This window comes from Anser cygnoides, chromosome 2, assembly GCF_040182565.1.
Source record: "Anser cygnoides isolate HZ-2024a breed goose chromosome 2, Taihu_goose_T2T_genome, whole genome shotgun sequence".
Taxonomy (NCBI): domain Eukaryota; kingdom Metazoa; phylum Chordata; class Aves; order Anseriformes; family Anatidae; genus Anser; species Anser cygnoides.
Window position 1 is genome coordinate 2,993,783 of NC_089874.1, and position 24,711 is coordinate 3,018,493.

A 24,711-nucleotide genomic window follows, 5' to 3' on the forward strand; every position below is an offset into this window, starting at 1 on the left:
CCACCTGATGATAATTGCCTAGCAGAATGATACTAGAGAGCTGTCAGCTGTGCATATATTTATTATGCACTATATTCAACCTACATATTACCATTTTGAGTTCTTTATTCACTCATATTCTTTATATTCTGACAAAAGTATTACATCAACAGAGTTACATTTATCACTTATGTTTAACAATCATATCTCAAAATTCCATGAAATTAACTTTCCATATAACTGTGGTTTCTACCATTATTTTTATTACAATTCTTTCATTCCCTGTGGATTCAATCTTTGATCATCCATTCCTTTTTGGACCAGATAACAGATTTACAGTTACCATTTTCTGTCTAACAATACTGTAGATTCCTAACTTGTTTGGCATTCTCTTGTATTCCATCATCACTTTGAGATTTATTACAAATGTTAGCAGTAGTTGTCCAGAAATATCCATTCTTTATCTCCTTGTTTATCCGTATATGGTTAATACGTTATTAGGGACTATAAGTGCATGTTTATGTATGAGTGTGAGTGTGTGAATATATTTGTATATTCCCTAATAACACATTAAACAATTACTTACTGGTCTTTCTCATGTTCTTAACACTGCTAGTTGTGGATTATTCACTGATGACTTCAGCTTCCCTTATCACTTATCTGCCTTACTTAGTCCTCATTTATATTTGCCATAGTCCCAATTTCCCACTCTTCTTACATTGTGCCTAAGTGTGTGTAAAAACGAAGCCAGTCTGAGATTCATGGGCCCTAAGCTATGAGCTGATGGACGGTTTTTAAAACTTCCCATGAGATTTCACCTCTACTGTCACTTTTTGGTAAGAGCAGAGGTGTTTACTTTGGGGAATTACCTTCTCTTTACCTAAACTTTTCATGCCACTCCACTTGGACAGACTTGTCTTTTACCTTTCCTGTCCTAAGCCATAGTTCAGTGCTCATGTCTCACAGTCAAGGTAGATGGATTAATTCCTTTTTCCTGTGTGCAGTAAGGATATGTGTGCACTTTTTACAATTTTCCACAAAAAATGCTTTGAAAAAATTTCAGACCCCCTCCCAGCCCCTCTCAGCCCATCTTTGTCATTTCACATCTCACCTTTCAAGATCTTTGCAATTATTTATTAATTGCAATACGTTAGCAGTTGCCAGTTCCAAGGAAGTCGAAAGGCTCATTGTCCTAAGCACCTTATGCACATACAGTGAGAGACAGTCCCTGCCCTGCAGCATTTCAAATCTAATCTAAAGAGACAGGAAAAAAGGTGGGTGAAGCGAAGAATTATTAGTATGCCACAATGTTAGCAACTCCTTACCCCAGATCCCTGGCAGCCTTCCAGCCCCCAAAAGGGACATGACTGCAAGTATCTCTTCCCAAGGTCACCAACGAGGCAAGAGCAATGTGGGCTTTGTGGTGGAATGCTTTCCACCCTGATTTTGCCACCAAGGAGGGATTTTGGGGGTTGGGGGGGGGGGGGGGGGGGAATTTGACATATTTGGAGCAGAGCTCTGTCAGTGCAAGGAAGAGGCAGCTCCACACAGCAATGGCAGCATCAGACCTGCCTGCAGCTGCTGGAGTTTCTCCCACTGCCACATCAAAATATCCATATTTCTGCAGCCGGGAAATTCAAGGGAGCTTTCCCCTTCTCCCTGCTGAGATTTGACATGTGTGGACACAGACAAAGAGCAGGGTTTGCTTAGGCAAGACACCAGTGCTGACTCCTGCTATTCTGCTAACTGCTAACTTCATTTTCTACTTACTGCTGCCTCTCATCCTACCTCATTCCTGGCCTCTTTTCTCTTTTTCATTCACCCCTTCATGTCCTGCCTGAATGCAGACAATAAGCTTTCTATGGCTGGAATCAGCTCCTTGACATTTCTCCATAAAGCTCTTAGCACAATGGGAGCCCTAATCTTAGACTCAAGTTCAAGGCATAATAGTCATAATTATCATTATAATAACAATGATGGAAAGATTGAGAGAAACCAAAAAAAAAAAAAAAATCTATTGCTACCAGCAAGGAGAGATTAGCCTGATCCTGGAAAGAGGTGTGCATCAGCAGCTTTATTCACCAGATAGTCTTCTTTCTCCCGTGTGGGATGTCATGGGAGGCTGGGAGCTCCAGTCCTGCTCCATGACTCTGTGATGGAACACGTACTAGGGGCTGTATGAACAATTAGGTGCAGTTACAAAGAGGTGCAGGAAGCCACTTTACCTAAATGCAGGTGCATGAAAGCAGGGGAACGGACTGCAGGCATCCGGCCAGGTTCATCTGCAGAGGGTGGCCTAGACTTCATGCAGAGAGAGGTCAGTCTTTGGCCACTTGCAGGGTACGTAGCACGGGGTTAACAGCCAACGTGGGCATGTAAGGCTTTCTCCCTCTCCCTTGTTTCTTCTGAGCACACCAGATAAATAGCTCGAGGTGAAGGCCTGCACATTCTTTATGAAGCAAAACGTGCTGTCGGTGTAAGGAGGCGAATCTGTGGCCCGGGGCACCATGTGCAATGTAATGTGTCTCGAGTCCCTTGCACGGGCTTGTTTGAAATATGTGTCAATAACACCAGAAGCAGCAGCAGCTTGCTGCTCAGAGAGCAAAAGGAGGTTGGCGTTGCAGGGAGCTGAGGGGAAAGCAGCATCGGGGTGGGGGGAGGTAGGTCCCCCATCCTGCCCTGCCAGCCACCTTAAACCCTGCAATCTTCCCCTCCCTCCCTGCCACCAAATCCTGCTCTAGTTGGTGAGATCACCCTCACCACCCAGCAGAAGCACTTCCAGGAGAGATCCAGCATGCTTGCTTGCAAACTGATTTTCAGCAGAAGGAATAAGTATCTCTTGCAAAGAGTGGGTGAAACCTCTAATTACTATTTTTAAGGAAGCAGACCAAACCCATATTAAAAATTACAGGAGTTGGGGAGACAGAGTGCTTTCCCTTTCTTGCCTCCTATTCTAGGCAAAGTACACATCTGATCCATTTCAGAGGAGTCACATTAGCACCTGCAGAACCCATGTATAGATAGACATATTCCTCTTCCACAAGCATCTACACCGCAGTCCATAATTGCCACCCCTGCCGCAAGCAGCTAGCTTCAGCAGCACTAGCAGCTCTTACCAGGGCAGGTGGTTAGCCACTGGAGCACATCGCCAGGGGACATGGTAGATTCCACATCTCTGGATATCTTTGAGTCAAGGCCGGGTACCCTACTAGAGGAGGTGACTCAGCTGAACAAAAGTTCCTGGGTTTGCTGGGGGTGAATCTGGTGCCTGAAAAGCGATGGCCAGTGGTATAGAAGAGAAGAGCAAATGTGTGGTCTAGCCTGGAAAGTAGATAAATTGGTGAGTCAGTAAGATGACTGGGCTGTTGAAGTGAAACTTGTGAGAAAGAGCCTGTTTGGTTTTTTTGTTTGTTTTTTTTTTTCTTTTTTTTTGATTGTTTGCTTTGTTATTTCTTTCTTTAAGAATTTCTGAAGAGATTCTAGACCTTTGGGATTGTCTCTCACCAGTTTCCCTCTACTGGTTCAGGAAGACTGTCTTGCATGGTAACCAGTGAAGGGAATGGTCCTGAACCTTCAAAATTCCAAGTCTCAGTGAGAGTCCTGTCTTGGACTGCAGTGGGAATCGCTGTCTTTGGATGCCTGTTCCTGTATTTATTACACTTCCCACAGAGGGGCCTCCTACCCCTCTGGAAACCCGCTTCCCCTCTCAGCAAGTCTCTGGATCACCTCCAGAACCAGGTCTTTGCTCAGCCCAAGGGTTTGGTTGTGGGTGAATACAAACCCCCTGTTTATGACTTGACCACATTACCCTGAATTCAAGGTGGCATTCACCTCAGTAAATACCCACAGTGTCAGTAATTCACGTCTAAGCTCCAACTCTTACAGCCAGCGGAGTCCAGCACATGACTTCAGCTTGAAACAAACATCCAAAGTAGGACAGATGACTCGTGTCCTAATTATGCCCTTTTCTCTATGTGCGGGAAACATAGGTTGGTAGTTCAGGCCTCTACTGTAGACTTCTCCATGGCACTGAGGTGAACCCCACGCAGCTTAGTGATCCACATCAAGGCACTCTGGTTTGCCATAGGCTCCTGGCAGTGCCCAAGGTAGCTACCATCCATGTCCTACAGAAGAACACCCCTGCCCTTTGGTGGCACCAGGCTGTGGTACCTGGGAGGCAGGTAGGATCCCCATGGGTAGCTGGAAGGGCATGAGATGTCCATGTGCAGTCATCCAAACTGACCCTCCCACATCTTGAAGTGTCTCCCCTGGTTTTGGACATTTAATCCACCTTGTTCTGAGCTTCTGATTTCCAAACATCATTAATATTAGAAGGAAAATATATATATATGTATATGTATATATATGTATATATATATGTAAGAAAGATCTCCTTGGGGACAGTCAATGTTTCTGGCAATGCTTGGGTGCACTAGAAGAGAGATTTTTAAATCATGCCTTCATGGACAGGGATGTGTCAATAGGTGTGTCTCTGCGTGGGTACAGAAAGGGAAGGGAACAGAAGGCAGAAACGTCTGATGGTGGCATCAAGGATGTTTATGTGCTTATGTTCATGGTTTTGCTCCCATTGCTGTGTTCATCCTTGCAGTCCAACAGTAAAGGAAGAGGCTGTTCCTTCCAAAAAAAAAATTTTCTCTTTGCCCTCCGAATTAGTTACAAATCGGCTAATGTCCTGTAGCTGAAGTGCGTAGAAACCCTTAAAACCCAGGCATCTTTGTGCTGTCAAATCTCCAGACATTCCTGTATAATGTAGTATAGCTGCTCCCTTCTTATTCCTGCTAAGCTCTGGCCCTCAGTGATAATGAGTTCCGTTAATTAATTGAGCATAGTACACAATACATCATAGCAAATAGTAAAACCCTGAGTTGTGCAGGGCCTTTTAAGGTAATAGTTGTAACATCTGTGTATCTCTTAATATGTTACTCTTGTAAAAATCTTTGAAAACTGAACTTTTTATTTTCCAAGCAACATGGACAGTTGGACATTTCTTTATTTCTTAACCAAAATGAGTTACTACAATTCTGAGTGATTTGTTCAACTAAATATTTCAGGCCAGTCAAAACACCTCCTTTAGATTTCTACTTTTCAATGTTCTAATGCATGCAGGATGACAGTAAATAATTATAAGGCTAGAAGCTGAAAATGCACTGTAGAAAATGCAAAGAATAAGCTACTTGTACTGCAACAAAACATTTAATGTTTTAAAAGTTAAACATAAAACCTTAAAGAAATAGATATTTTAACTTTACCTTTCCTAGGAAAAAAAATCAGGTGTAAGATTGTTCCAATGGGAAGGAAAAAAACCAACCATGGTGCAGGTTTAGTGTTCTGTGCATCACAGAAGAAAATTGCAAATGCACACAGAAAGCTTTAGGGGATTTAGACTTTTGAGGATTTGGGCACAATCTCATCCAGAGCTTCAACTTTCAATTCAGTGCTAACAGAAAAGAAATGGAAGGAAATATTCCTGCACACTTTCTGTCTCTGTCCCTTCTACAGAAGGCACCATCTGATTTTTAGGCTCTGCTCCATGAGCATGGGACTGCCAGAACGTGGAGGAATGAGCAGTCTTGTTCGTTGCTCCTGAAGCTCTTTGACAAGACAGAACTGCTTCTGTTGCATGGAGGAGAGCAACAAGCTCCTGCTTTATGGTCCCTGAGGCTCCTCAGACCTGGTCAATGTCCACAGGTTCAACACGAGATCTGTGGGTCGATTTGATTTTCCCCAGTGCAGCTTCCTTCCCACAGCTTCCCATTGTCACTGTTCAGATCTCCTGTGAAACCTAATTAATAGCATTGCATAATCCCCCAGCAACATCACTGCTTCGGTTCTGCAGGTAACGAGGAGAAATCCAAGCTGGAAGGAATCCATCTGCTAAGCTGAGTGACCCTGCAGCTTTATTATTATTATTACGAAGAGGAGGGCTCATCTCTGGTTTCTAAAGTAAACATAGGAGGTATCTTGGCAGGGGAACATGCAGCAGAGAGCTGGGATTGCTTTCCCAAATTCTTGGCTGCTTCCCTCACTGCATGTCAAAGCTGGTATCTTTGCCTAATAGTGATCGCCCCTCCGCGAGCTGATCACTATCTGGCAGCCTGTCTGTATTGCCCCAGCCACTTTCCGAAAGAAATCATTATGGCAGTGGTGCTGTGCAGAGGTCTGCAGATGTGCTCCTGGCCGATGCCTCCCTGTGAGAGTCCTTCTGCAGGAGGCTCCTGACCCCAAGCACTGAGGGGGAATTTTCCCTTTATCAGACAGGGAAAATGAGCCCACTGCTATGGTCATTGCTTGTCACCCAGCATTTGATTTCACCCTCCCAGTCAGAGATTTTGGGTTAGTTTCTCCCCTATCCACTTTCTCGCCTCTAAATCCTGCCCATCCTACACGCTTCCTCTCTCACCTGAGTTTCTTCCCCATTCATTCATCAGCCTGACCGCTGCCAGCCTTCTTTCAGCCAGGCACTGAGTCACAAGTCCTGCTGGGAATTGACTAGGATGGAGAACAGTTATGTTTTTCTGAGTAATATCATGGCACCGTGTCTGCCGAGTCACTTGGAGAAGCTCTTTGAACTGTGGCTCCTGGTGTGTGAACACCAAACACCAGCAAGTTTGGGAAGAAAGCTCAGCCCTCTGTGCCCAGATGTATTACAGAGAACCAGGCCAGGTCGGTTGCTTAGTCACTCAACAGATTGGAAGAGCTTTTCATTCAAATCACCCTTTTTTGACTGATAGATTTGGAGGCCCTTGGAGAGAGAGGCCTCCTTCTTAAGGGTCCAAGGAAGATGGCCAAGAAAAGCAAGCTATTTATGACTAGGTTCACATTGCATATACACAGGGCTTTCCATCTCAGAAAAGATTATAAAACTTTGGTTTAATGTTGGGCTGTTGGCATCAACATAGACAGTTTGGGTGCTTTGTTTACCAGACCAAGAAAATTAAGATGCCTTATGACTGAAATGTCCCTGCCTGTTCCATTCACATCTGAATAAATTTGGGAAAATGAAGGTGATCCAGTACACTCATTTCAGCAGACAAGTTTTATCCACAAGCAGTGGTAGAAGTCAGTTCTGCAAAGTGAACAAAATCCTTCTCTTCTTTCTCTGCATGAGGTTTTATTACTCTTGCTATTCTTTCTGTTGCCAGAGAAGATCTTTGAGAGAGAATTTTTCTCTCTCAAAGTATATACAAATGCCAGGACATACACTGGCATTTTTCCTGTACCTTTGAGCGACTCATCAGTCTGTGCCTCCCTAATTTTACTGAGATCTAGCTGAAACATGTCAAAGAGCCATGAGGATTTTTTCCAATGCAAAATAGTTTCTTTGCAAAAAAAAATAAATAATAATAAATAATCAGAGGCTATGTTTCATGGCTAGAAATTCTGGAGTCTTGCAAGAGTTGAGTTGAGCTCTAAACCAGGGTTGACCTTCCCTTAGATTGGGGTGCTTGTCATGGCCTTCATGGTGTAGATTCTCTGTTATCTAACAATGGATTGTCTTTTGCTGCAGCCTTTTGAATATAGAGTTAAGGAAAATTCAGGTCTCTGCTTTCTGGTGTTTTCCATTTTGTCCTAAAAAGACAAATACAGACCTGGAAAGCTGCAATGTATTTTTTTGAGGAAAGAAGTGTCCAGCTCTCATGGCCCTTTCCCATGTATGTTTGGACCAAGATCCAGATCAGTATTCTCCTTAGTCCTAATTCTATCCTGTGTACAGAAATGGCCCTCAAAGAGAGTGTAAAGTGCACTCACACCTATGTTGTGACCTTGGAACTGCTGATTTCTGTATTGATCAGTTGTTGAGCTTGTCATTATTAGAGGTATTGAATGAAATGAGTCTCGTGACATTTTAGACCAAAGGAGGAACAGATTCTGTGATGAGTCCATCATGAACAGATGATAAGGAAGAGAAAGGAAGCACAACAAAAATTTATTGTGAAGTAGTTGTATGGAATTTTGATGGTTAGTACAACAAGACTAGCATCTAGATCTTTTCCAACAGAAATCAAAATATTTCGTTTAGTTTTAAGTTTTTGAGTATTTTAAAAGAAACATAAGAGCTTTTTACACGAAGTACAACTGTATGCAAACAAAACCCTATAAAAATGTTTTTAGAGAAGATCAGGAAAATGTAACTTCCTGAGCGCTTAGCAAATGTGACAAACTACATAGATGTGCTCAGAAGATTTCAGGGTTGTATTTTAAGTACATATGTTTTTATTGGGAAATGGATTCATTAAAAGAAAAAAAAAGAAAAAAAAAAAAAAAAAAAAAGAAAAAAGAAAAAAAAAGCACCCGGTTCTAACTGGCAGTCTCAGCAGAGTAGGTAAACTAGTCCAGGAGAGCCAGTCTTCTGCTCTTCCTCAGAACTTGGACACAGTGACTAGAAGTGACTATAAGAAGTGTCGAAATTCCTGATGCAACTGGGGCTCTTCTGTGGGTCTAAAAAGGAAGCAGTCCCTGAAATTGCTCAATCAAAACCTCTAATTTAGTATCGATAATTAAAGAAAAAAAAAAAAAAAGCACACTCAAGTGTAACAGAAAGTCCCTTACTCTATGCCTTGGTGCAGTAAAAGTGCTTAAATGTGTGCTCAGTTTTAAATATATGCTTAAATCCCATTGATTACAGTGTTAACTTGAAGCACAGACTAAAGTGCTTTTCTAAATCAAGGCTTCCTGGCATTTTCCTTAGCAGTATTTTATGACCAGAACAAAAAGTAGCTGTAGGATTCATTAGAGGAAGAAGGGAAAAGAGAAAAAAAAAAAAAAAAGAGAGAGAGAGAGAGAAAGAGAGGGAGAGTGCAAAAGGAAGGAAAAACAAAGAGGAGGAAACTTTATGGCTCCGTAAACAGCTGTAAGCAATGTCTCTGGTCGGGTCAGACCGGTCTGAGTTGACAAGGCAGTGTCTCCAATTATATAGCATGCTGTAGCCTGTAAAAATGAAATCAATTTGTTATTTTTCTGGGAGAACATTATAGCGTGAGTTCACACATTTGGTGAGCCTGATGACTCAGTTAAACCCAAAGAAGGAACTCGCAGACGTGTGCGTGTGTGCGCGCGCACAACTGGGCGAGGGTATGTGCGTGTGTGTTCAGCGTGGCCAAATGCATATTCAAAAGGCATCCTTGGAGGAAAGGGTGAGAAATAAAAGTAACTCGGTGTATTAGAAAAGTGGATAGGACAGCAAAAATTGTGTTGTTCATATAGGGTTACCTAAACACCAGAATGACAGAGCTTTCCATCCACGGTTCTCATTTCAAAATTGGCTTCATCACTAAGGAGTTTCAGGATAAAATTCCCCCAAGCACTTAAGCACTTAAGCAATTTAGAAGTCCAAATCCAATCTTCACAAGCATCTGAGGTCTTTGAGCCCAGTCCTCCAAGGTATTTAGCACTGACATAGCCCAGAACAGACCTCAATTCAGGGGGATGAGCATTAATGAGAGGTTTGAAACCACAACATATAATTTATATTGTTGATCATTTAAAAAAGGTTCAAGTTAGGATGCTTTGGGGGAGGGGGGGAACTCGGAGGGATGACTAGCCACACTTCTAATTACTATTGAAATTCATAGTAGGAGTCTAAATTTCCTTAAATACTGTAGGCATTTTTCAAGTATTTGCCTAATATGTTGCCTTCTCTCTTCCCTCCATTACTCTAATTTAGCACACCTGACCCAGAAAATCTGGTCTTTTTTTCATGTAAAACTTTATCCCAGTGCCCAGGATATATCAGTGTTACGCTGGGTAGAAATAGGCAGGTTCTCTTTCAGGCCAGCCAGTCATTGCATCGCAAACAGACACGCATACATACTTTCCATTTGTCATGAAACCCTGATAGGGTTTAGGCTGGGAGAAGTCTAGAAGTAAGGCAGCAAAGGTGTTTACATGAAACTTTAAATTACTCTTCTTTCATTTGCAAGTAACTGTTGTTCCTCATCCCAGGTAAATTTATCCATCAGCAATATCATTAGATGAGTTCATTGTAACCACGAGATTTACAGCTCTCATAAACTGCAGTGTAGGTGGCAGATTAAAATGTTAAGGCTTATACATCTCTAATACCCTGCACTGCAATCCTGGCAAATCTTCTGAGATAAATGGAGCTGGATGGAGGTAGATCTCAACAGGGAGACCTCCAGGGAGGAGCCCCAAATGTGGGATGTGTTGTGGAACCAATATCAGGGTCCCCATGTCCTGGAGCCAGGCCTGAAAACATGGTTTGAGGGGCCATTATTCTTCTGGATGGGTTGTTTTTCAGATGACATGTACAACAGAGGAGTTAATTGCCTAGGGTAATTAAAGAGTTCCTGAGACTTTTTGCAAGGAACTGGGTTGTTAATACTCGTATTCTCTCCTGTTCTCTTCTATTCTCTAGATCCTAAGGGAAGACAAAGTCAAAGAAACATCTCTTGCACTCAGAGTGGAAGGTGCTGAGTGTTGTGGTGTGCCTTAGTTCCTGTGGGAATTTACTGTCCTGGCCAAACCTCAACTCAGATAATTACACACAGCTTTCTTAGTATCCACTTGAAGTTGCCATTGAGTCTGCTATTTTCCAGTTCCAGACCCAAACTGTTGCTGCACGTTATAAATAAGTTGTTGTGTTCCACATTAGAGATAGCTGCCATCTATCACTCAGCAAAGACTTGGTGTCCTCTTAACAGCCTTCCAGGCATTTCTGAGGTTCAGCAAAAATGGGTGAGATTCCTGGTCTCTAACTTTATCTTGCTAAAAACAAGGTGTCTAGTTTATGCTCATCACCCAAGCTTTTCCACAGCCAGTCCTGCCTCCTAGGCATCTCCAGTGATTCAGCCCACCTATCTGAGGTACCTATCTTAGGATGGGCTGAATTGCCCTCTGGAGGTGCTGATCTTGCTCTATGGACTCTAGGAGACAGCTAACTTGGCCGAGATGCCTAACTTTTAAATGGTCAAAGTCGGGTGAGATGAGTCCCACGCTTCAAGATCCTCTGATGAAAGGTGCAAGAGAAATACAATGCTGCATCATCATCACCATCATTATTATTAATGCAGGGTAAGGGTGAGGGAATTATTCATGGGAGAAAAGTTACCTCCATGCCTGCGTGTTTGCAGGATCAGACCCAGCTGTACAATTATGTACATACTTTCAGGGCTAGAACTGGAAAAAAAAAATAATAAAATAAATATAGCTCTTGTGCTCTATTTAAGGATGAAAGAAGAGGTATAGTAACAACAGAAGTGAAAAAAACAGTTAATCCAGTAGTTTTCAGTCTTTTTCTTTCCAGACTGGAAAAAAATAAAAAATAAGAATATGGAAGGATAGACACGTGCACAGTGAATTTTAGCTGTCTAACAGCTGGCTTAGGTTTCTTAGATCTTTCTGTGGACCTCTTAGGAATACTCTGTCAATATAAAGGTGCTCAGAGACCAGAAGGTGAAGACACCACTGAAATCAATGTTGCAGACATTCATAAATTTCTTTATTCATCTATGTCAAGGTGGTTTTCAAATTTGAAAATTTTAACCAAACATTTTAAAATAACGAAAATTAAATTTTTCATTATAATTCACATTTTTAATTGCTTGGGTCCAGAACTGTGTTCTTGCCTAGAAGAAAGTCCATCCAGGAGGGAAATCCATCCAGGATGGAAATTAGCTAACAGAATTATTTCTTTTCCCATTTAAAATGATGAGGTTTGGCATCCTCCCTTCCTTGCTTTCCTATAAAATTTCTCCAGGCTTCATTTTCATTTTCTTAGAAAACTAGAATATTGATGGCTTAGTGTGAAAATATCTTAATTTTTAAGCAGATCTCTTAATTTTTTCTGTTTGTATGTGCACATGACCTTTGAGCTGGTGACTCACATCTCCAGAAGTGTTTTGCGGGAATTGGTGTATGCATTAGGAGTGGAAAAAAAGACATAGTAGGCTCAGCTACACCTCCTACACCTGGTCCCTGTCTCTGGTTGAGATGCTCTGGTGTATCCAACCCAGCTTCCAGCCACGCATATTGGAGGGCACTAGAGCTCTTCTGTCATGCTTGCCAGCCCTCTGTGGCATCCTGGGTTTGTGAGATCTGAATCAAGGCTGACTTACAGATCCTACCCCATGACTCTCTTGAATATTTGTGTGCCATTGGCCTTTCATTGGCAGTATTTTTTGGAAACTTCACAGCCTCCTAGTATCTCAGTCCTCAAAAATGCTTGAAGGCATATTCAGATGCATTAAGTTCGAGTTTCTCAGCCTTAGCAACATGTGGGGGATTATGGTTAGGGCACCACTGTGGGCCTAATTCTGATGCTGTAGGATGGAGTAAGGGCTGTGCCCAATCACCACCTGCAAGCAGATTTTCTGTGAGCCCTTCTTGCTTAGTACCAAATGTGAGACAACGTGCTGGGTTTTCTTTATAGCTTAACAGGACCTATGAATACCTCTCCCACCACCTTCTTCATTTCAATCTTTTAGCCTCATGATGCTGAGTGCATTGCAAATATTCATTGTTTTAAATAGAAAGCTTTGTACAACCTTTCCCCTTCTTCCCGGTGTGGCTGAGATTCACCTCCAAATCATTAGATGTGGTGCCATGGGGTGTTAGCAAAAATGAGGGAGAAAGGAAAAGAGGCTGAGGTGAATCTCTGGAAATCTGAATGGATTATGAGAAAGGATTTGGAGGAGGCATGACCTCCTGCTGTTAGGAGAGCCCATACAAAGGGAGCAGGGTGGAAGAAAACCTATGGCATCTGCAAGTGAACATAAATCCCTGCTAGTATAAGGCGATGGACATTTTTTATATAATTTCTGCACCGGGACTGGCTGCCACCTGGGATCTGTGTAAGACAAAAGGAGCAGTGTCATTGCTGGTGCTCAGTTCTCAGTATTCAGGGGGAGTTAAGTGCTCTCTGGATCTTACGTTGGGTCACTGCACAGACATTACACTCTTGCTGTACAGCATTAATAAACACAGTTATTTTACCTATGACGGGAACCCCAGAAGGACCTCCACTAAGGAAGCTCTCAGCAGCACTTGGAGCCAGCAAAAGGCCTCTCCAAGGTGAATAGCAAAACAGAGCTCCTATAGAATTCAAGAATAACAGAATTCAGGAAGAGGCAAGTAAATGTACGTGCCTCTACATGCTGCAACTGATGTTTCAAGGACTTTTGACAGCCAATACTGAGAAGGTAGTGACCTTGAAAACTCGGTAAAGTGGTGCTGTACAGCAAGGTCATCCAGAACTGAAGCCTTCTCCTTTTTCCTGAAGAACCTATGAGAATATATTTCCTGCATATTTCTTCCTCATAAACTGGCTGGGGTGTCCATTCCAAGAGGGAGGGTACATGTAATTTATTAAGAAGGTGCCTGGGTACTTATCTACAACCGCTCTGCTGAAGGAGCAGATAGATTGAGATAAGGGAAATGAAGAGCTCTCTAGGTGTGTTGGCAAAGAAAAATGCTCACTGAAGGTTGAATTAAACACTTCAGGGCATGCAAAGCTTAAAGATAAGCGAAGAACTTTGGCTGTGGACATACAGAATAGTGTTTTCATGGCTCCTCCTGAGCTAATGGCAAGAGAAAGCAAATTGGTTTGAAAAAAAATGTCTCTGACCCTTTCCCTTGGGTCAAACTTAAGCAGGTCCTGTTCTGGGGATGAGCTTTTTTCTAAAACTGGGTGCTTCATGAATTCTTCAGTAATAAAAAAAAAACGGGTCAGTGTCAATGCATTCAGAAAGCGTTGGTGCTTAAGAAATTTGATGATAACTGGTTAGACCACAATATTCACCACTTGGCCCATTTCTTGACATGGCATTTTCAAAATAACCACCACGTGGAAAACAGTTCAGAAGCAAATCGCAGGAGAGTGGAAAATGCAAAAGACAGATTTGATCATTGGAAACAATGAGAAGAATCAACAATGAGAGCTACCAGAATGTTGAGTAACACTGAAATGAGATTCTGATCTTCATAGGCTTTCCCAGTCTTTTCTAAAAGTTTTAGTTGTGGGGTTTTTTTGTTGGTTTTTTTTTTTGTTTGTTTGTTTGTTTGACGGTTTTGGTGGTGGTGGTGGTGGATTTTTTGTTTGTTTCTTTGTTTGGGGTGGGTGGAGTGGAAAGTTCATAAGGTCCATATCTCATGATCAATAAAAATGACAGGAAGCTGAAAGAATGTAGCTCTCCTAACAAAGAACTGACCATAGAGAGGGAGAAAGTGTTTACATCTGGATGCTGGTAGCAAAGTAGAGACCAAAAGGGGGTGCTCCGATTGATGTTATCATACTCCAGAGTCCGCAAGTGAGCTAGGACGAGGACTATACTTAGCTGTGCAGAGACACTGCACATGGAGGGATGTTGAGATTCCACCCTGTATCTTCAGCTGGAAATGAAGTGACTACACACTCCTCCATGAAATGCCAAATTTACATTTCACTGTCTCAGTGCCTGATGACGCCTTGAGAACAAGACTCTTGCTAGAGATTGTCTTTTGCAGATTAAACTTTCCAGACTGTAACACAGATCAAAGCAAGGTGTGACTGTTTCCCTACTGTATTGAGAAGGGAGCAGTGTGAAAAGCAATTAAAAGTATTTCTACATGTTTTTATTTTTTTTAATCTTAGATGATCTTCCCAGCAACGGAAACGAATAGTTGAGGGCACCAACCTATAAACTCCTCTTCCTGTAACTGGTGTTTTCACTGTACCACTGCAGTAACTTCCCAAAAATGTAGAGAGAGGAATGAGTTTGGATGTTCACATAAATTTAAGTTTAGTTGGAAACCTAACGTTTCATCCAGGTCCTTTTGAAATAGCTGAAGAATGTCCTCCTGGCTTCACAACATGACATATGGAGCCAACAACAGGTTGATTCTATCTCAGTGGATATATTGTCTTTGTTAAGAACTGAATGAGGCACTTACAAAAGCTTTGGGAAGGTTATTGGTGACTTTGGTTGATGTGGGAACAAGCTTTATAGATATTTTAACCAAAGTTAACCTTAGGCACTGGAAGCAGCCATCCTAGACTCTCCATAGTAAGTGGAGGAATTACTCTCTCGAAGATGAATCAGAGCAACTAAGCTTATGCTCTTCTCTGGAGGCTGGAAGCTTCAGTGAAAACATCTGTTTCTCCCCAGTGTTTATAGAGATAAGGAGCATGTATCTTTTGAGTTTAAAGTGTCTAAATTTAGCTTCTGGATATACTTCATCTCACATGTGTTTGGGGACTGAATGGGGTTTGATTTGGAGATGTAGCACTCTAAAACTCCATATGCTCAACAAGGCTACAGAGGGAACACACCAACCAAATCCTATGAAGCCTGAAACAATGTTTTAGAAGGTGTCTTTAGTCCAGGAACTATGATCCAGTGTTTCGTATGTAGCTTAACAGTGAAATGAAAATGTACACAGCAAAGTCACAGTGAAAACATCTGACATGGGCTCCACTTCACTGGTGTTTTTTAGGCCACTAGTTGTTCCCTGAATTAATCAAAAGCTCAAGAAAATCTCCATCAAGCCACAAAGATAGGGAAAACTAGTTAGCTTGGTCCTTTCCTTGGTCTGCTCTTGAGCACTCCTGCAGGAACATGTCTTCGTCCTACAGCTTAGCTCTTTGCATGGACTTCAACACAGCTCTTAGCTTTCCTGGGCTGGACTTTTTCAAGGAACTTAGCCATCCCATATGTTAGCTATCATGAGTCATCTGGAGACTCTTACAGTGCAGACATATCCCACTCAGCCAGTCACCCAGGGTGTCTTGATAGTCTAGTCAACACAGTCAATGTGTTGGCAAGGCCATGATTCACCTCATCCTAAGCAGACATCTAAAATGGGGCAGATGAATTGTGCCCTAGAAGTGCCGGTTTCCCTCCACTAACTGATTACTAAAGCAGCCCGGGGTGTGTAGATCAGATGGAGATGTCCATGCTGAGACATAAGAAGGCAGGTGAGATGAACACAATTCCTAGTCCATGTAAGCTGCCTTCCTTACCCTTTTAACTTGCTGGAAAAAGACAGGCACTTCTGGATGGCAGTTCATACTTGTCTCATACTCCAGTCCTGGGGTAGGAAGAACTGTCAATGCTAGGTGAGATTAATCTTCTGCTAATAATGCAGCTGAGGTGGAAAGAGGCACCTAAATTTAGGAAATCGGTTGAAAATCCTTTACTTTCTCAGGCAACTCCTGCCTTGTCCATCTAAATTTAATTTACTCGGCAATGTCTTGGAGGCCTCCATCTTGGCCAGGCTGATTATCTTAGTGCCAGAGTCTTACCTAGGGAAATCTTGGATTGAGAAATGAATGTCATGACAGAGGGATATCTCACCTGCCTGGAAAGGACAAATTTCTGAAGCATAGTCTATTCACACTTGGCAAAGTTGCTGAGTTGAGCCTAAAATGCCTTGGTACCTGACAATCTAAATGTCCACTTCCTTTTCACCTCTATCTTCTCTTGACTGGGTACCCACCAGGATGGCATCTTACTGACTGCAAATACTCTTCTCCCGTATAAAGGACAGACAATGTCAAACAATTTTTATCCAAGTCTGGAAAAGCTATAATGTCAAACTAATTTTCTTGTGAACCCCCCAAAACGAAATATTTTTGTAATATTTTATTTTATTTATTTTATTTTATTTATTTTATTTAGAGCAACAGAGAGTGGAGACATATTCCCTGTCTGCCTGTTGATAATACAAACACACCAGGCTGTTCCCAAATGAAAACCACATAGCAAAAATGAATGTAAACAGAAATACACACTGCCCAGGCAGGTTTCTGTTTGTCATTAATTCCAAGCAGAAAAGTCAATCAAGAGATTTAATTAGAAGAAAAGGAAATTATACTGTAAAAATCCCTTCACTTTTAGTAATCAAGGTTATTATTAGAAGCACCAGTAAAAACACTTTAAAAATCTATCTAATTAGCTACATATCTGCTGATCTCTCTGCATAGCTGACTTGTTTGTCTCGAAGGCTTCAACCAACAAAATGGTTCATGGACACTCCTTTCAGCAGGCTTCCATTTGGCTCAGCACAGAAGCTGCACTCAAGCTGTTGTTGTGGTTGTTGTTTTCAATTTTCATTTTAATCTCCACATTTTAACCAAAACAATTCACAGACTGATGGTCAAAGTAGGATCTCCATATCCTTGTGTCAGTACAGCAAAGCTGGCATTGTTTTGTGAAAATACAACCCTGCTTTTGAAGTTTCCCGGATTAAAATTGGTGCGAGAGTAAAGTGAAAATCTGCTAAACTAATATCCAGAAAGACACTGGCAGTTATTTTAATAATTTATTTGTTAAACACTTCAAACTGATTAGAAAGCCCCACCATAAATCTTTGCAAAGCACATGCCCAAATGAAGCAGGTGTTACTGGAAATACTTTATTAAGGAGTACAAAATCTTTCCCAGACCATATTTTTAGGGAGGTTACCAATACGCCAGCCATGGCACCAAACTTGCACGCACACTTGTATGAATGTCTCTACTGACATGAGCCCCTTTTTTCACACGGGGGAATAACATTGATATTGGACCCTTATTAAGCCATGGGAGTGTTTTTTTCTCAGCTTACCTTCATTCCATTGGGTCTACATTTCCATTCCCATCTCTCTACAGCACAGGAAATTTAGCTCCTTATGAAAGTGTCATGGTGTAGTGAGTTTATGTAGCGCTCCCATGGCATTTAGCTCAGAGTCAGGTTTTTAAAGTTTTCGTGGTCCAATCTGCTCAAATTTTTACATTCAGTTTCAGTGCACACAAGCTACCTGATAAGGTTCAAACATACAGGGCACACTGATGAACTGTGTGATCATCAGTTTTTCGTGTTTCCCTTCCAAAGACCTGGAGCGTGGTATCTTCTACAGTTTGTGTTATTACCTTGTGTAGCTCTGAAAGTGCTTTTGACTCTCTAATCCCTGGGCTTCTGCAGCTGCCCAAATTTCCTGTAAAACCCACCTGCTGTTGTACATGTACATGTGGCTCTCAAAGAAAGAAAAATGGTTTGATCTGCTGGTTGCAAAAGAAACTAACTGTATGAGATGAGAATCTCTGGGAAGAAGCTCAATGATAACTTTGACAGGATGAAGGAATGGGAAGGAAGATAAGAAAGGTAGAGTTTCTTGCCCTGTTGGACCTATAGAGAACCTCAGCAGAGAGATTATGTTGTTTTGGAGAGAAGACAGTGGAAAGGACGTCTTCAGGAGAGGGGAATGCACAGAGGAACTGAAAATATTGGTTTTCTCTTCCCATTCTTGGATTCAGGTAAAAAGGTGAAAGCCAGTCTGACAGCATCTCTTTTTCCTTGTGCTTTTTCCAGGTCCTTGGCAATTGGTCACCAGTATTCCTCCCTGGGGACTCAGCCCATCCTCTGCGGGAGCATCCCAGGACTGGTCCCCAAGCAGCTACGCTTCTGTCGGAACTATGTGGAGATCATGCCCAGCGTAGCAGAAGGGGTGAAGATTGGGATCCAGGAGTGCCAGCACCAATTTCGAGGGAGGAGGTGGAACTGCACAACTGTCAATGACAGCCTAGCCATCTTTGGGCCCGTGCTAGATAAAGGTGAGCCCGGTGCTATGGGTTTTGTGACAGCAGTGTCCATGGTGGAGTAGCAGCAAAAATTTTGAGAAACCTGCTGCGAACTTGTTTACGTGTGATCAATTTCCATGTAAAACACATGCCCAAATGCCTGTCCTTTTCTGACCCCATGGCACTTCATGCCACTTTCTCATCTCTCCCAGTGATTGCAGAGGGGAAATGATGGGCTGCATGGCAGCGTCTGAATGCAGTCCCTTTGGGGATGGTTCCTAGGGGTGTGACTTATCAGACACCTTCAGTGTTGGTGCTGTAATGGGATACAATGAAGTTCAAAGGCCTGCAGAAATCTTACTGCTAATGGTTCTGCTTTCATTGGTTTTGAACATGGCAAATTAAGACAGTACAGTAATTCAGGCAGCTAATTCTGACCCAGCTCCCCCTGATATAAGCTCCAGCTGATGTAAGTGGGAACTATTAGAAATATTTTATCCTAACTTGCTGAATTGCTGGGTCAGGCTCTGTCTTTCCCTTGAGCACAAAGGGGTTTGTCCACGAGGCAGACTTGCTTTGCATTTGGGTCCTGCTGAGATGGTAAATCCAGTTGCCCTGTGCAGAGCTACAGAGGAATAGGAGAGCACCAGAAGAGGAATGGAAAACCTTCCCCCTTTTTTTTTTTTTTCCCATTTTCCTCTCTTCTCTTGGTTTAGCAAAAGGGAAACAGTTATATATTCCTGATAGTCTGGCAGTTGGAATTACTTTCTCTGGAATAACAGGCAGCACTATTTGATCTTGTATAAGGAGAGGAGGGAGCATCCGGGATATGTTTCAGGGAACCCTTCTGATCCAGTGTATGTAGCTCTTCATCTCAGGGTACGTCCTTCCAGGATTCGCTGTCAGGAAAGAGGGGATTTTACAGGCTTTCATTTGTTTTTCCCCTGCTGTGTGACTCAGAAGAGGCTCGGGCATTTCTTCCTGCGTGGATTTTTAAAAATACGCCAGAGAGCATGGCGGCAGCCAGCAGAGAACAAAGCCTTGATTTGTATCATGGCGGGGCCTCCACCAGCCAGAACAGGCATCTCACACGCACCCAGCAGAGGTGATTTCAGCCCTGGGTGGGTACCGTTACCCCGCTAGGAGCTGAGGCTCCGCGCTTATGCTGGTGTCACCATCAGGGTTTATCAGGGAGAGATCATCCCAAAACAATTACGCCTGTAAGAGCCGCAGTGTGCTGCACTTACAGCCATATCAAGGTGTCATATCACAATGTTTGGCATGTAATTAAAGTACCTATTGTGGGTGCATCACTCCCGGGTGACTATAGCGTTTGAATTAGGCCAGCACAGCAAAACATTTTTCCCATCGGCAACTTGCCCAAGGTAACTCGCCCAAGAGCGTCCACTGGGCGCAGGGAGTAAGTGAACCAGATAAATCAATGCCTTTGCTTTGTCACAAGGCTGGATCTCCTCAAGGACACGTGGATCTCCTCGCACTACAGAAGCTCTTGGATTAGATACTTGGTGTCTCCTGTAGCAATGACAGCAGGAGGAAAGAGATCTTCACCTCCTGGCTGACCAAAGGGGCCCCGATCCCACAAGCCTTATCTCACAACCATGTCAACATGAATGGTCTGTCCCTGCTTGAGACTGCAGGCTTTCAGTAGCCAGGCTCAAAGAGGGAGAGAAGGCTGGGACGATTTCATAACTGAAGAATGTTGTTCCTTGAGGGAGAATCAAACCACCCTTCAGTTTTGCTTCACCTACAGCAGGAGGGGGGAGAAAAAACAGCTCAGTCACATTCTTGTGCGGCAGATCCCCCAGGGTAGGAACATATTTGAGCTCCTACCCAGAAAGAGAGAAGGAGAAAAAAGAAAAAGAGAAAGAGAGAGAGAAAGAGAGAAAGAAAGAGAGAGAGAAAGAGAAAGAGAGAAAGAGAATGAAAGAGAGAGAAAGAGAAAGAAAGAAAGACAAAGAGAGAAAGAGAGAAAAGAGAGAGGGAAAGAGGGAAAGAGAGAAAGAGAGAAAGAGAGAAAGAGAGGAAGAGAGGAAGAGAGGAAGAGAGGAAGAAAAAGAAAGAGAAAGGGAGAAAGAAAGGGAGAGAGAGAAAGAGAGAGAGAGAAAGAGAGAGAGAGAAAGAAAAAAAAAGAAAGAGAGAGAGAGAAGGAGAGAAGGAGAGAAAGAGAGAAAGAGAGAAAGAAAGAGAGAGAGAGAGGAAGGAAGGAAGGAAGGAAGGAAGGAAGGAAGGAAGGAAGGAAGGAAGGAAAAGAAAGAAAGAAAAGAAAGAAAGAAAGAAAGAAAGAAAGAAAGAAAGAAAGAAAGAAAGAAAGAAAGAAAGAAAGAAAGAAAGAAAGAAAGAAAGAAAGAAAGAAAGAAAGAAAGAAAAAGAAAGAAAGAGAAAGAAAGAAAGAAAGAAAGAAAGAAAGAAAGAAAGAAAGAAAGAAAGAAAGAAAGAAAGAAAGAAAGAAAGAAAGAAAGAAAGAAAGAAAAGAAAAACTCTGTATTGTGCCCTGAATTTTAAGTCACCCAAGATCCAACTTCAGCCTCTCATCTCTGTCAATAGGGGCCCTGTCTTCCCTCAGCACACACCAGCGTAGTCACTAAAGCAATTCCCTTTTGCCTTGCACGACTATCTGGACTTCTTTGATTGAAAAGGATTGATTTTAATGCCTTCAGGAAATACTTCCTAGGCCCAAATCTCTCTGAGGCTGCCTCACTGTCTGGGCTGCCCGTGTTGCTTTGGCATCTCATTGCTAATTCAGGGCTAGGCTCGCGCTGTGATTCAGCCGTGCCAAGCTGTCACCAGACCAGGCCCCTTAAGAGCCATATTCTGATATCTCATCTGGAACCAGACTCTTTTTTCCTCACAAGCCTGTCTGTGGAAAGAAATCCCATCTGTATTAGTCACAACTATGTATACATATATGTATTATATAGGTAGTATATATATATCTTATAGTATACATATATAGTAGTATATATAGTGTATAAATATATGAGTCTTCCTTGTAACATGGAAAATGGAATGGAAAATCAAATGGAATGGAAAATGGAATACTATATATCTTATAGTGTATATATATAGTGTATATATATACATATATAATATATATATATACAGTAGTATACATAGTGTGTATATATATATATGGGCCTTCCTTGTAAAATGCTATGAAATAGGTGTCTCAGGTACCCTAAGTTGTTGGGAATTCAAAGACCAGCATGTCTTTATAGGAAGAGAAGTGAGCCTGATCTCCCTCCTACCTAAGCCGATCTGTCTGTCTACCAAACATATATAAGGGGCCACAGTTCACATTGCTTCTGGTCTCCCAGAAGTTCAAATCTCAGCTACTGTGGAGACAAAAGCACATGAAATTTTCTAACAGAATGAATTATACAGGAAAAAAAATACGTTCTTATTTATTTCTTTGGGGCTCATAATGTTTTTTCATCTGTATTGTGTGAAGTAGTGGAGCAGAGTGTGGCCACAGCCATGTGATATTAAGAGATCACATTAGCCACAGCTCATGCCCAGCTGCTTACCTGAGTGGCAGTTTGTAAGGCAGTTTCCATATCTTTCAGTTCCCTAAAGATCAAGGAAAGATTTTTAAGTTGTCTTTAAAAATATACAGGATAAGATTCTGGAGGATGTAGTCGAGGGACATGCCTTCACCAACAACAGAAAGTGAACTGCGCAACCCAGAAGGAGTTTTCCATCTCAAAATTAAGTGGCTATTAGGAGTTGTGTCATTTGCCACATTTTTAACATTTATGGACTAAAGACAAGTTGTGGTGCATTTTCTAGCCTCTCCGCACAGTGCGAGCTCTCTTTGAAACTCCTCTGGGCAGAAATATGAACCAATCTCAAGAGAGCTAACACAATAAAAGCTTATCATGGCCCTGTCTCTTTAAAGGACCTCGGCACATAATTAAGTCAAAATAAAAGTTTCCTCCCTCTCCTCCTCCTTTCAATAAAAGTAAATTACCTCAAACTATTTAAGCCCCCCAGTTCGTTTAAATTTAAAAAGGGAGCCCTTGTCTATCTATTTCTTTCACTCACTCCCACCTCCTTCTGCTAAAGACTGGCTGGGGCTCTAAACCTGCCAGTTGGGCTGAGAAATGGTTAATCGTCGTTGTGGAGGAGCAGCTTTTAATGAACTATTGAAGAATGATACATTGATGGAGTAATGGGAGTTTAAGTCGCTCTGTAATGAAACAGGTTCTCAGCGCGGACCCATTGTGGTGTAAATACGGCACGTCTCTCCCACTGTTTGGTCAGGGCTAAATAGCAGAGGCCAGAGGGGGGTCAGCTTATGGGGTCTCTGCTTTAGTTAATCAATCTGATTGGATTAGGGTCACTGCGATCCCTAATAATGTCAAAGGTTACGCCAAACTGGATTAAATGCTTTGTTGGGGAGGGCTCGGATTCTTTCAGCTTTCACCGACGGGGCTTGTTTATTAGAGTTTAACACTCATGCAACCTTTGGAAGCCACTCCGTCCCTTTTTTCGTACGTCGGGGCATTTGCCGGCATGCGATGGGGCTTGGATGAGCCAGGGCGTGTGGCTTTGTCAAGCGTCTGCGCCCGTCGGATGTGCCCTCTGAGGACATAAATCAAATTCCCTGCTGGACAAATGAGAGTCTAATAGGTGATGCGGAGGCTCGGGGACATAAATTAATTCTGGAAATAATTGTTGGCCATCACCCCTGCGAGAATGGAAATGACCAGAGCCACAAAAGCGGTGGAGTGCCCAGGTTCATGCCCTCCTGGCATAGCCCCCTTCCTGCCCAGCAAAGAGACAACCTTTTTGGTACAGCTCCTGCCTGAGCAGTTACCAGGATGGGTATGGCATGAAATACAGTGTATTTGAGACCACAGAATTGCTTTAGCTGGGTAGATATCTTGCCTTCCAGCACAAATCAAGGTGGGATGGGATGTCATCCAAGGCGACCATGAAGAATTGCTGTTACCTCCCCTCATGATGTCCCTGCAGAGGACACGGCCCTATAGATACAGCAGAGTGTCCTTCAGAAAACGATAGCAAATCATTTCCTTGAAGGACATCTGGCAAAGGAACGGGGCAGCAATAATAGCATGTGATTGATACAGATATGAAATTACTGGATCCCAAATGCCTCTACTCTCCTTCAATTTCCCTCCTTCCCTTAGTAACACGTTCATTGCATGTTTAAGGCCTGTCAGGACCGTCAGACTATCCAAATTTCTTTCAAGATGCAGACTGGAGTATTTCACCTCAAGACTTCTGGAACGAAACCAAAATCTGAATTTGACTGGGACATCTCTTCCCAAAAGATGTCTTGTCTTGACATAACACCAAGAGATAGAGGATCTAGCACTCCTTTTAGTAGTTTCCTCATTTCATGTGCATGCTACCCTGGCGTTGACAACCACTCACTATATTTTTCCTTGCTAGATTCAGGATAACTCTCCTAGAAGAGGGCATTCTCTTTGTGATTTACACTTCGTAAACAGGTCAGTCATCAATATCCTGCTAAGCTAAACATGTTGCTTGGGAGAACTTCTGACGTTGCTCTCCACCACAAGAAATTAAAAGGTTGAAACTGAGGCCTGCAGAAGAGCCGTGAGTCAGCAAAGTTGGGTGCGTTATGTCAGACAGTGAGACAGGTCAAGGGAGTTCCATCTGATGCTGGGGTCCTCTGGGCATGATTCATTCGACTCACTGTAGACATCTACAGTGAAATTATTCACACCCTGAAGTTTCTACATCTCTCCATCAATCCAGGGAGGGAATCCAGGGAATCCGGCTCTCTGGTGAGAAGACTCCTGCTCCCATGGACCACATGAGGGGCAGAACAGGCATTCGTCTAGCTCATTAGGGATGTGGGATTCAAGTCACATCTAGTATTTTATGGGATGCTGGCTGCTGTTACCTTTGAAGCTAGGCTTAATTTGGATTCTTGATCTTCTGGAGATAAGCCCCATGTCTCTTCTCTCTCAAGAATGCCAAGATGTAGCTATGTTTATGTGTTCACTCTTTTGTCCCTGTTACTCCCTGTGGAGGAGACAGCTCAACTTGTGCCATGTGAGTTCTTCCCCAAGGTTTAGCAGGAACAGAACAAGACTTCTAAATTCAGTTATAATACCTTGGAGACACAAGTCTCCATATTTTTTTTTCTCGTTGTGTCGTAACAATACCACTCCACGGGCTCTCAGAGCTGATCTCATCTACCAAAG

The 24,711-nt window shown here is 42.6% G+C and overlaps 1 protein-coding gene across 5 annotated transcripts in view; it reads left to right on the top strand.

The window, feature by feature from the left end:
* WNT3A (Wnt family member 3A) overlaps positions 1–24,711 on the top strand; it is a 93,682-nt gene that overhangs the window by 30,742 nt on the left and 38,229 nt on the right. For all 5 annotated transcript variants that reach the window (XM_013182515.3, XM_013182511.3, XM_048062446.2 and 2 more), the window contains one exon: positions 18,285–18,526. In XM_013182515.3, coding sequence (XP_013037969.1) covers positions 18,285–18,526 — 242 coding nt within the window. The remainder of the gene's footprint in view (positions 1–18,284; positions 18,527–24,711) is intronic.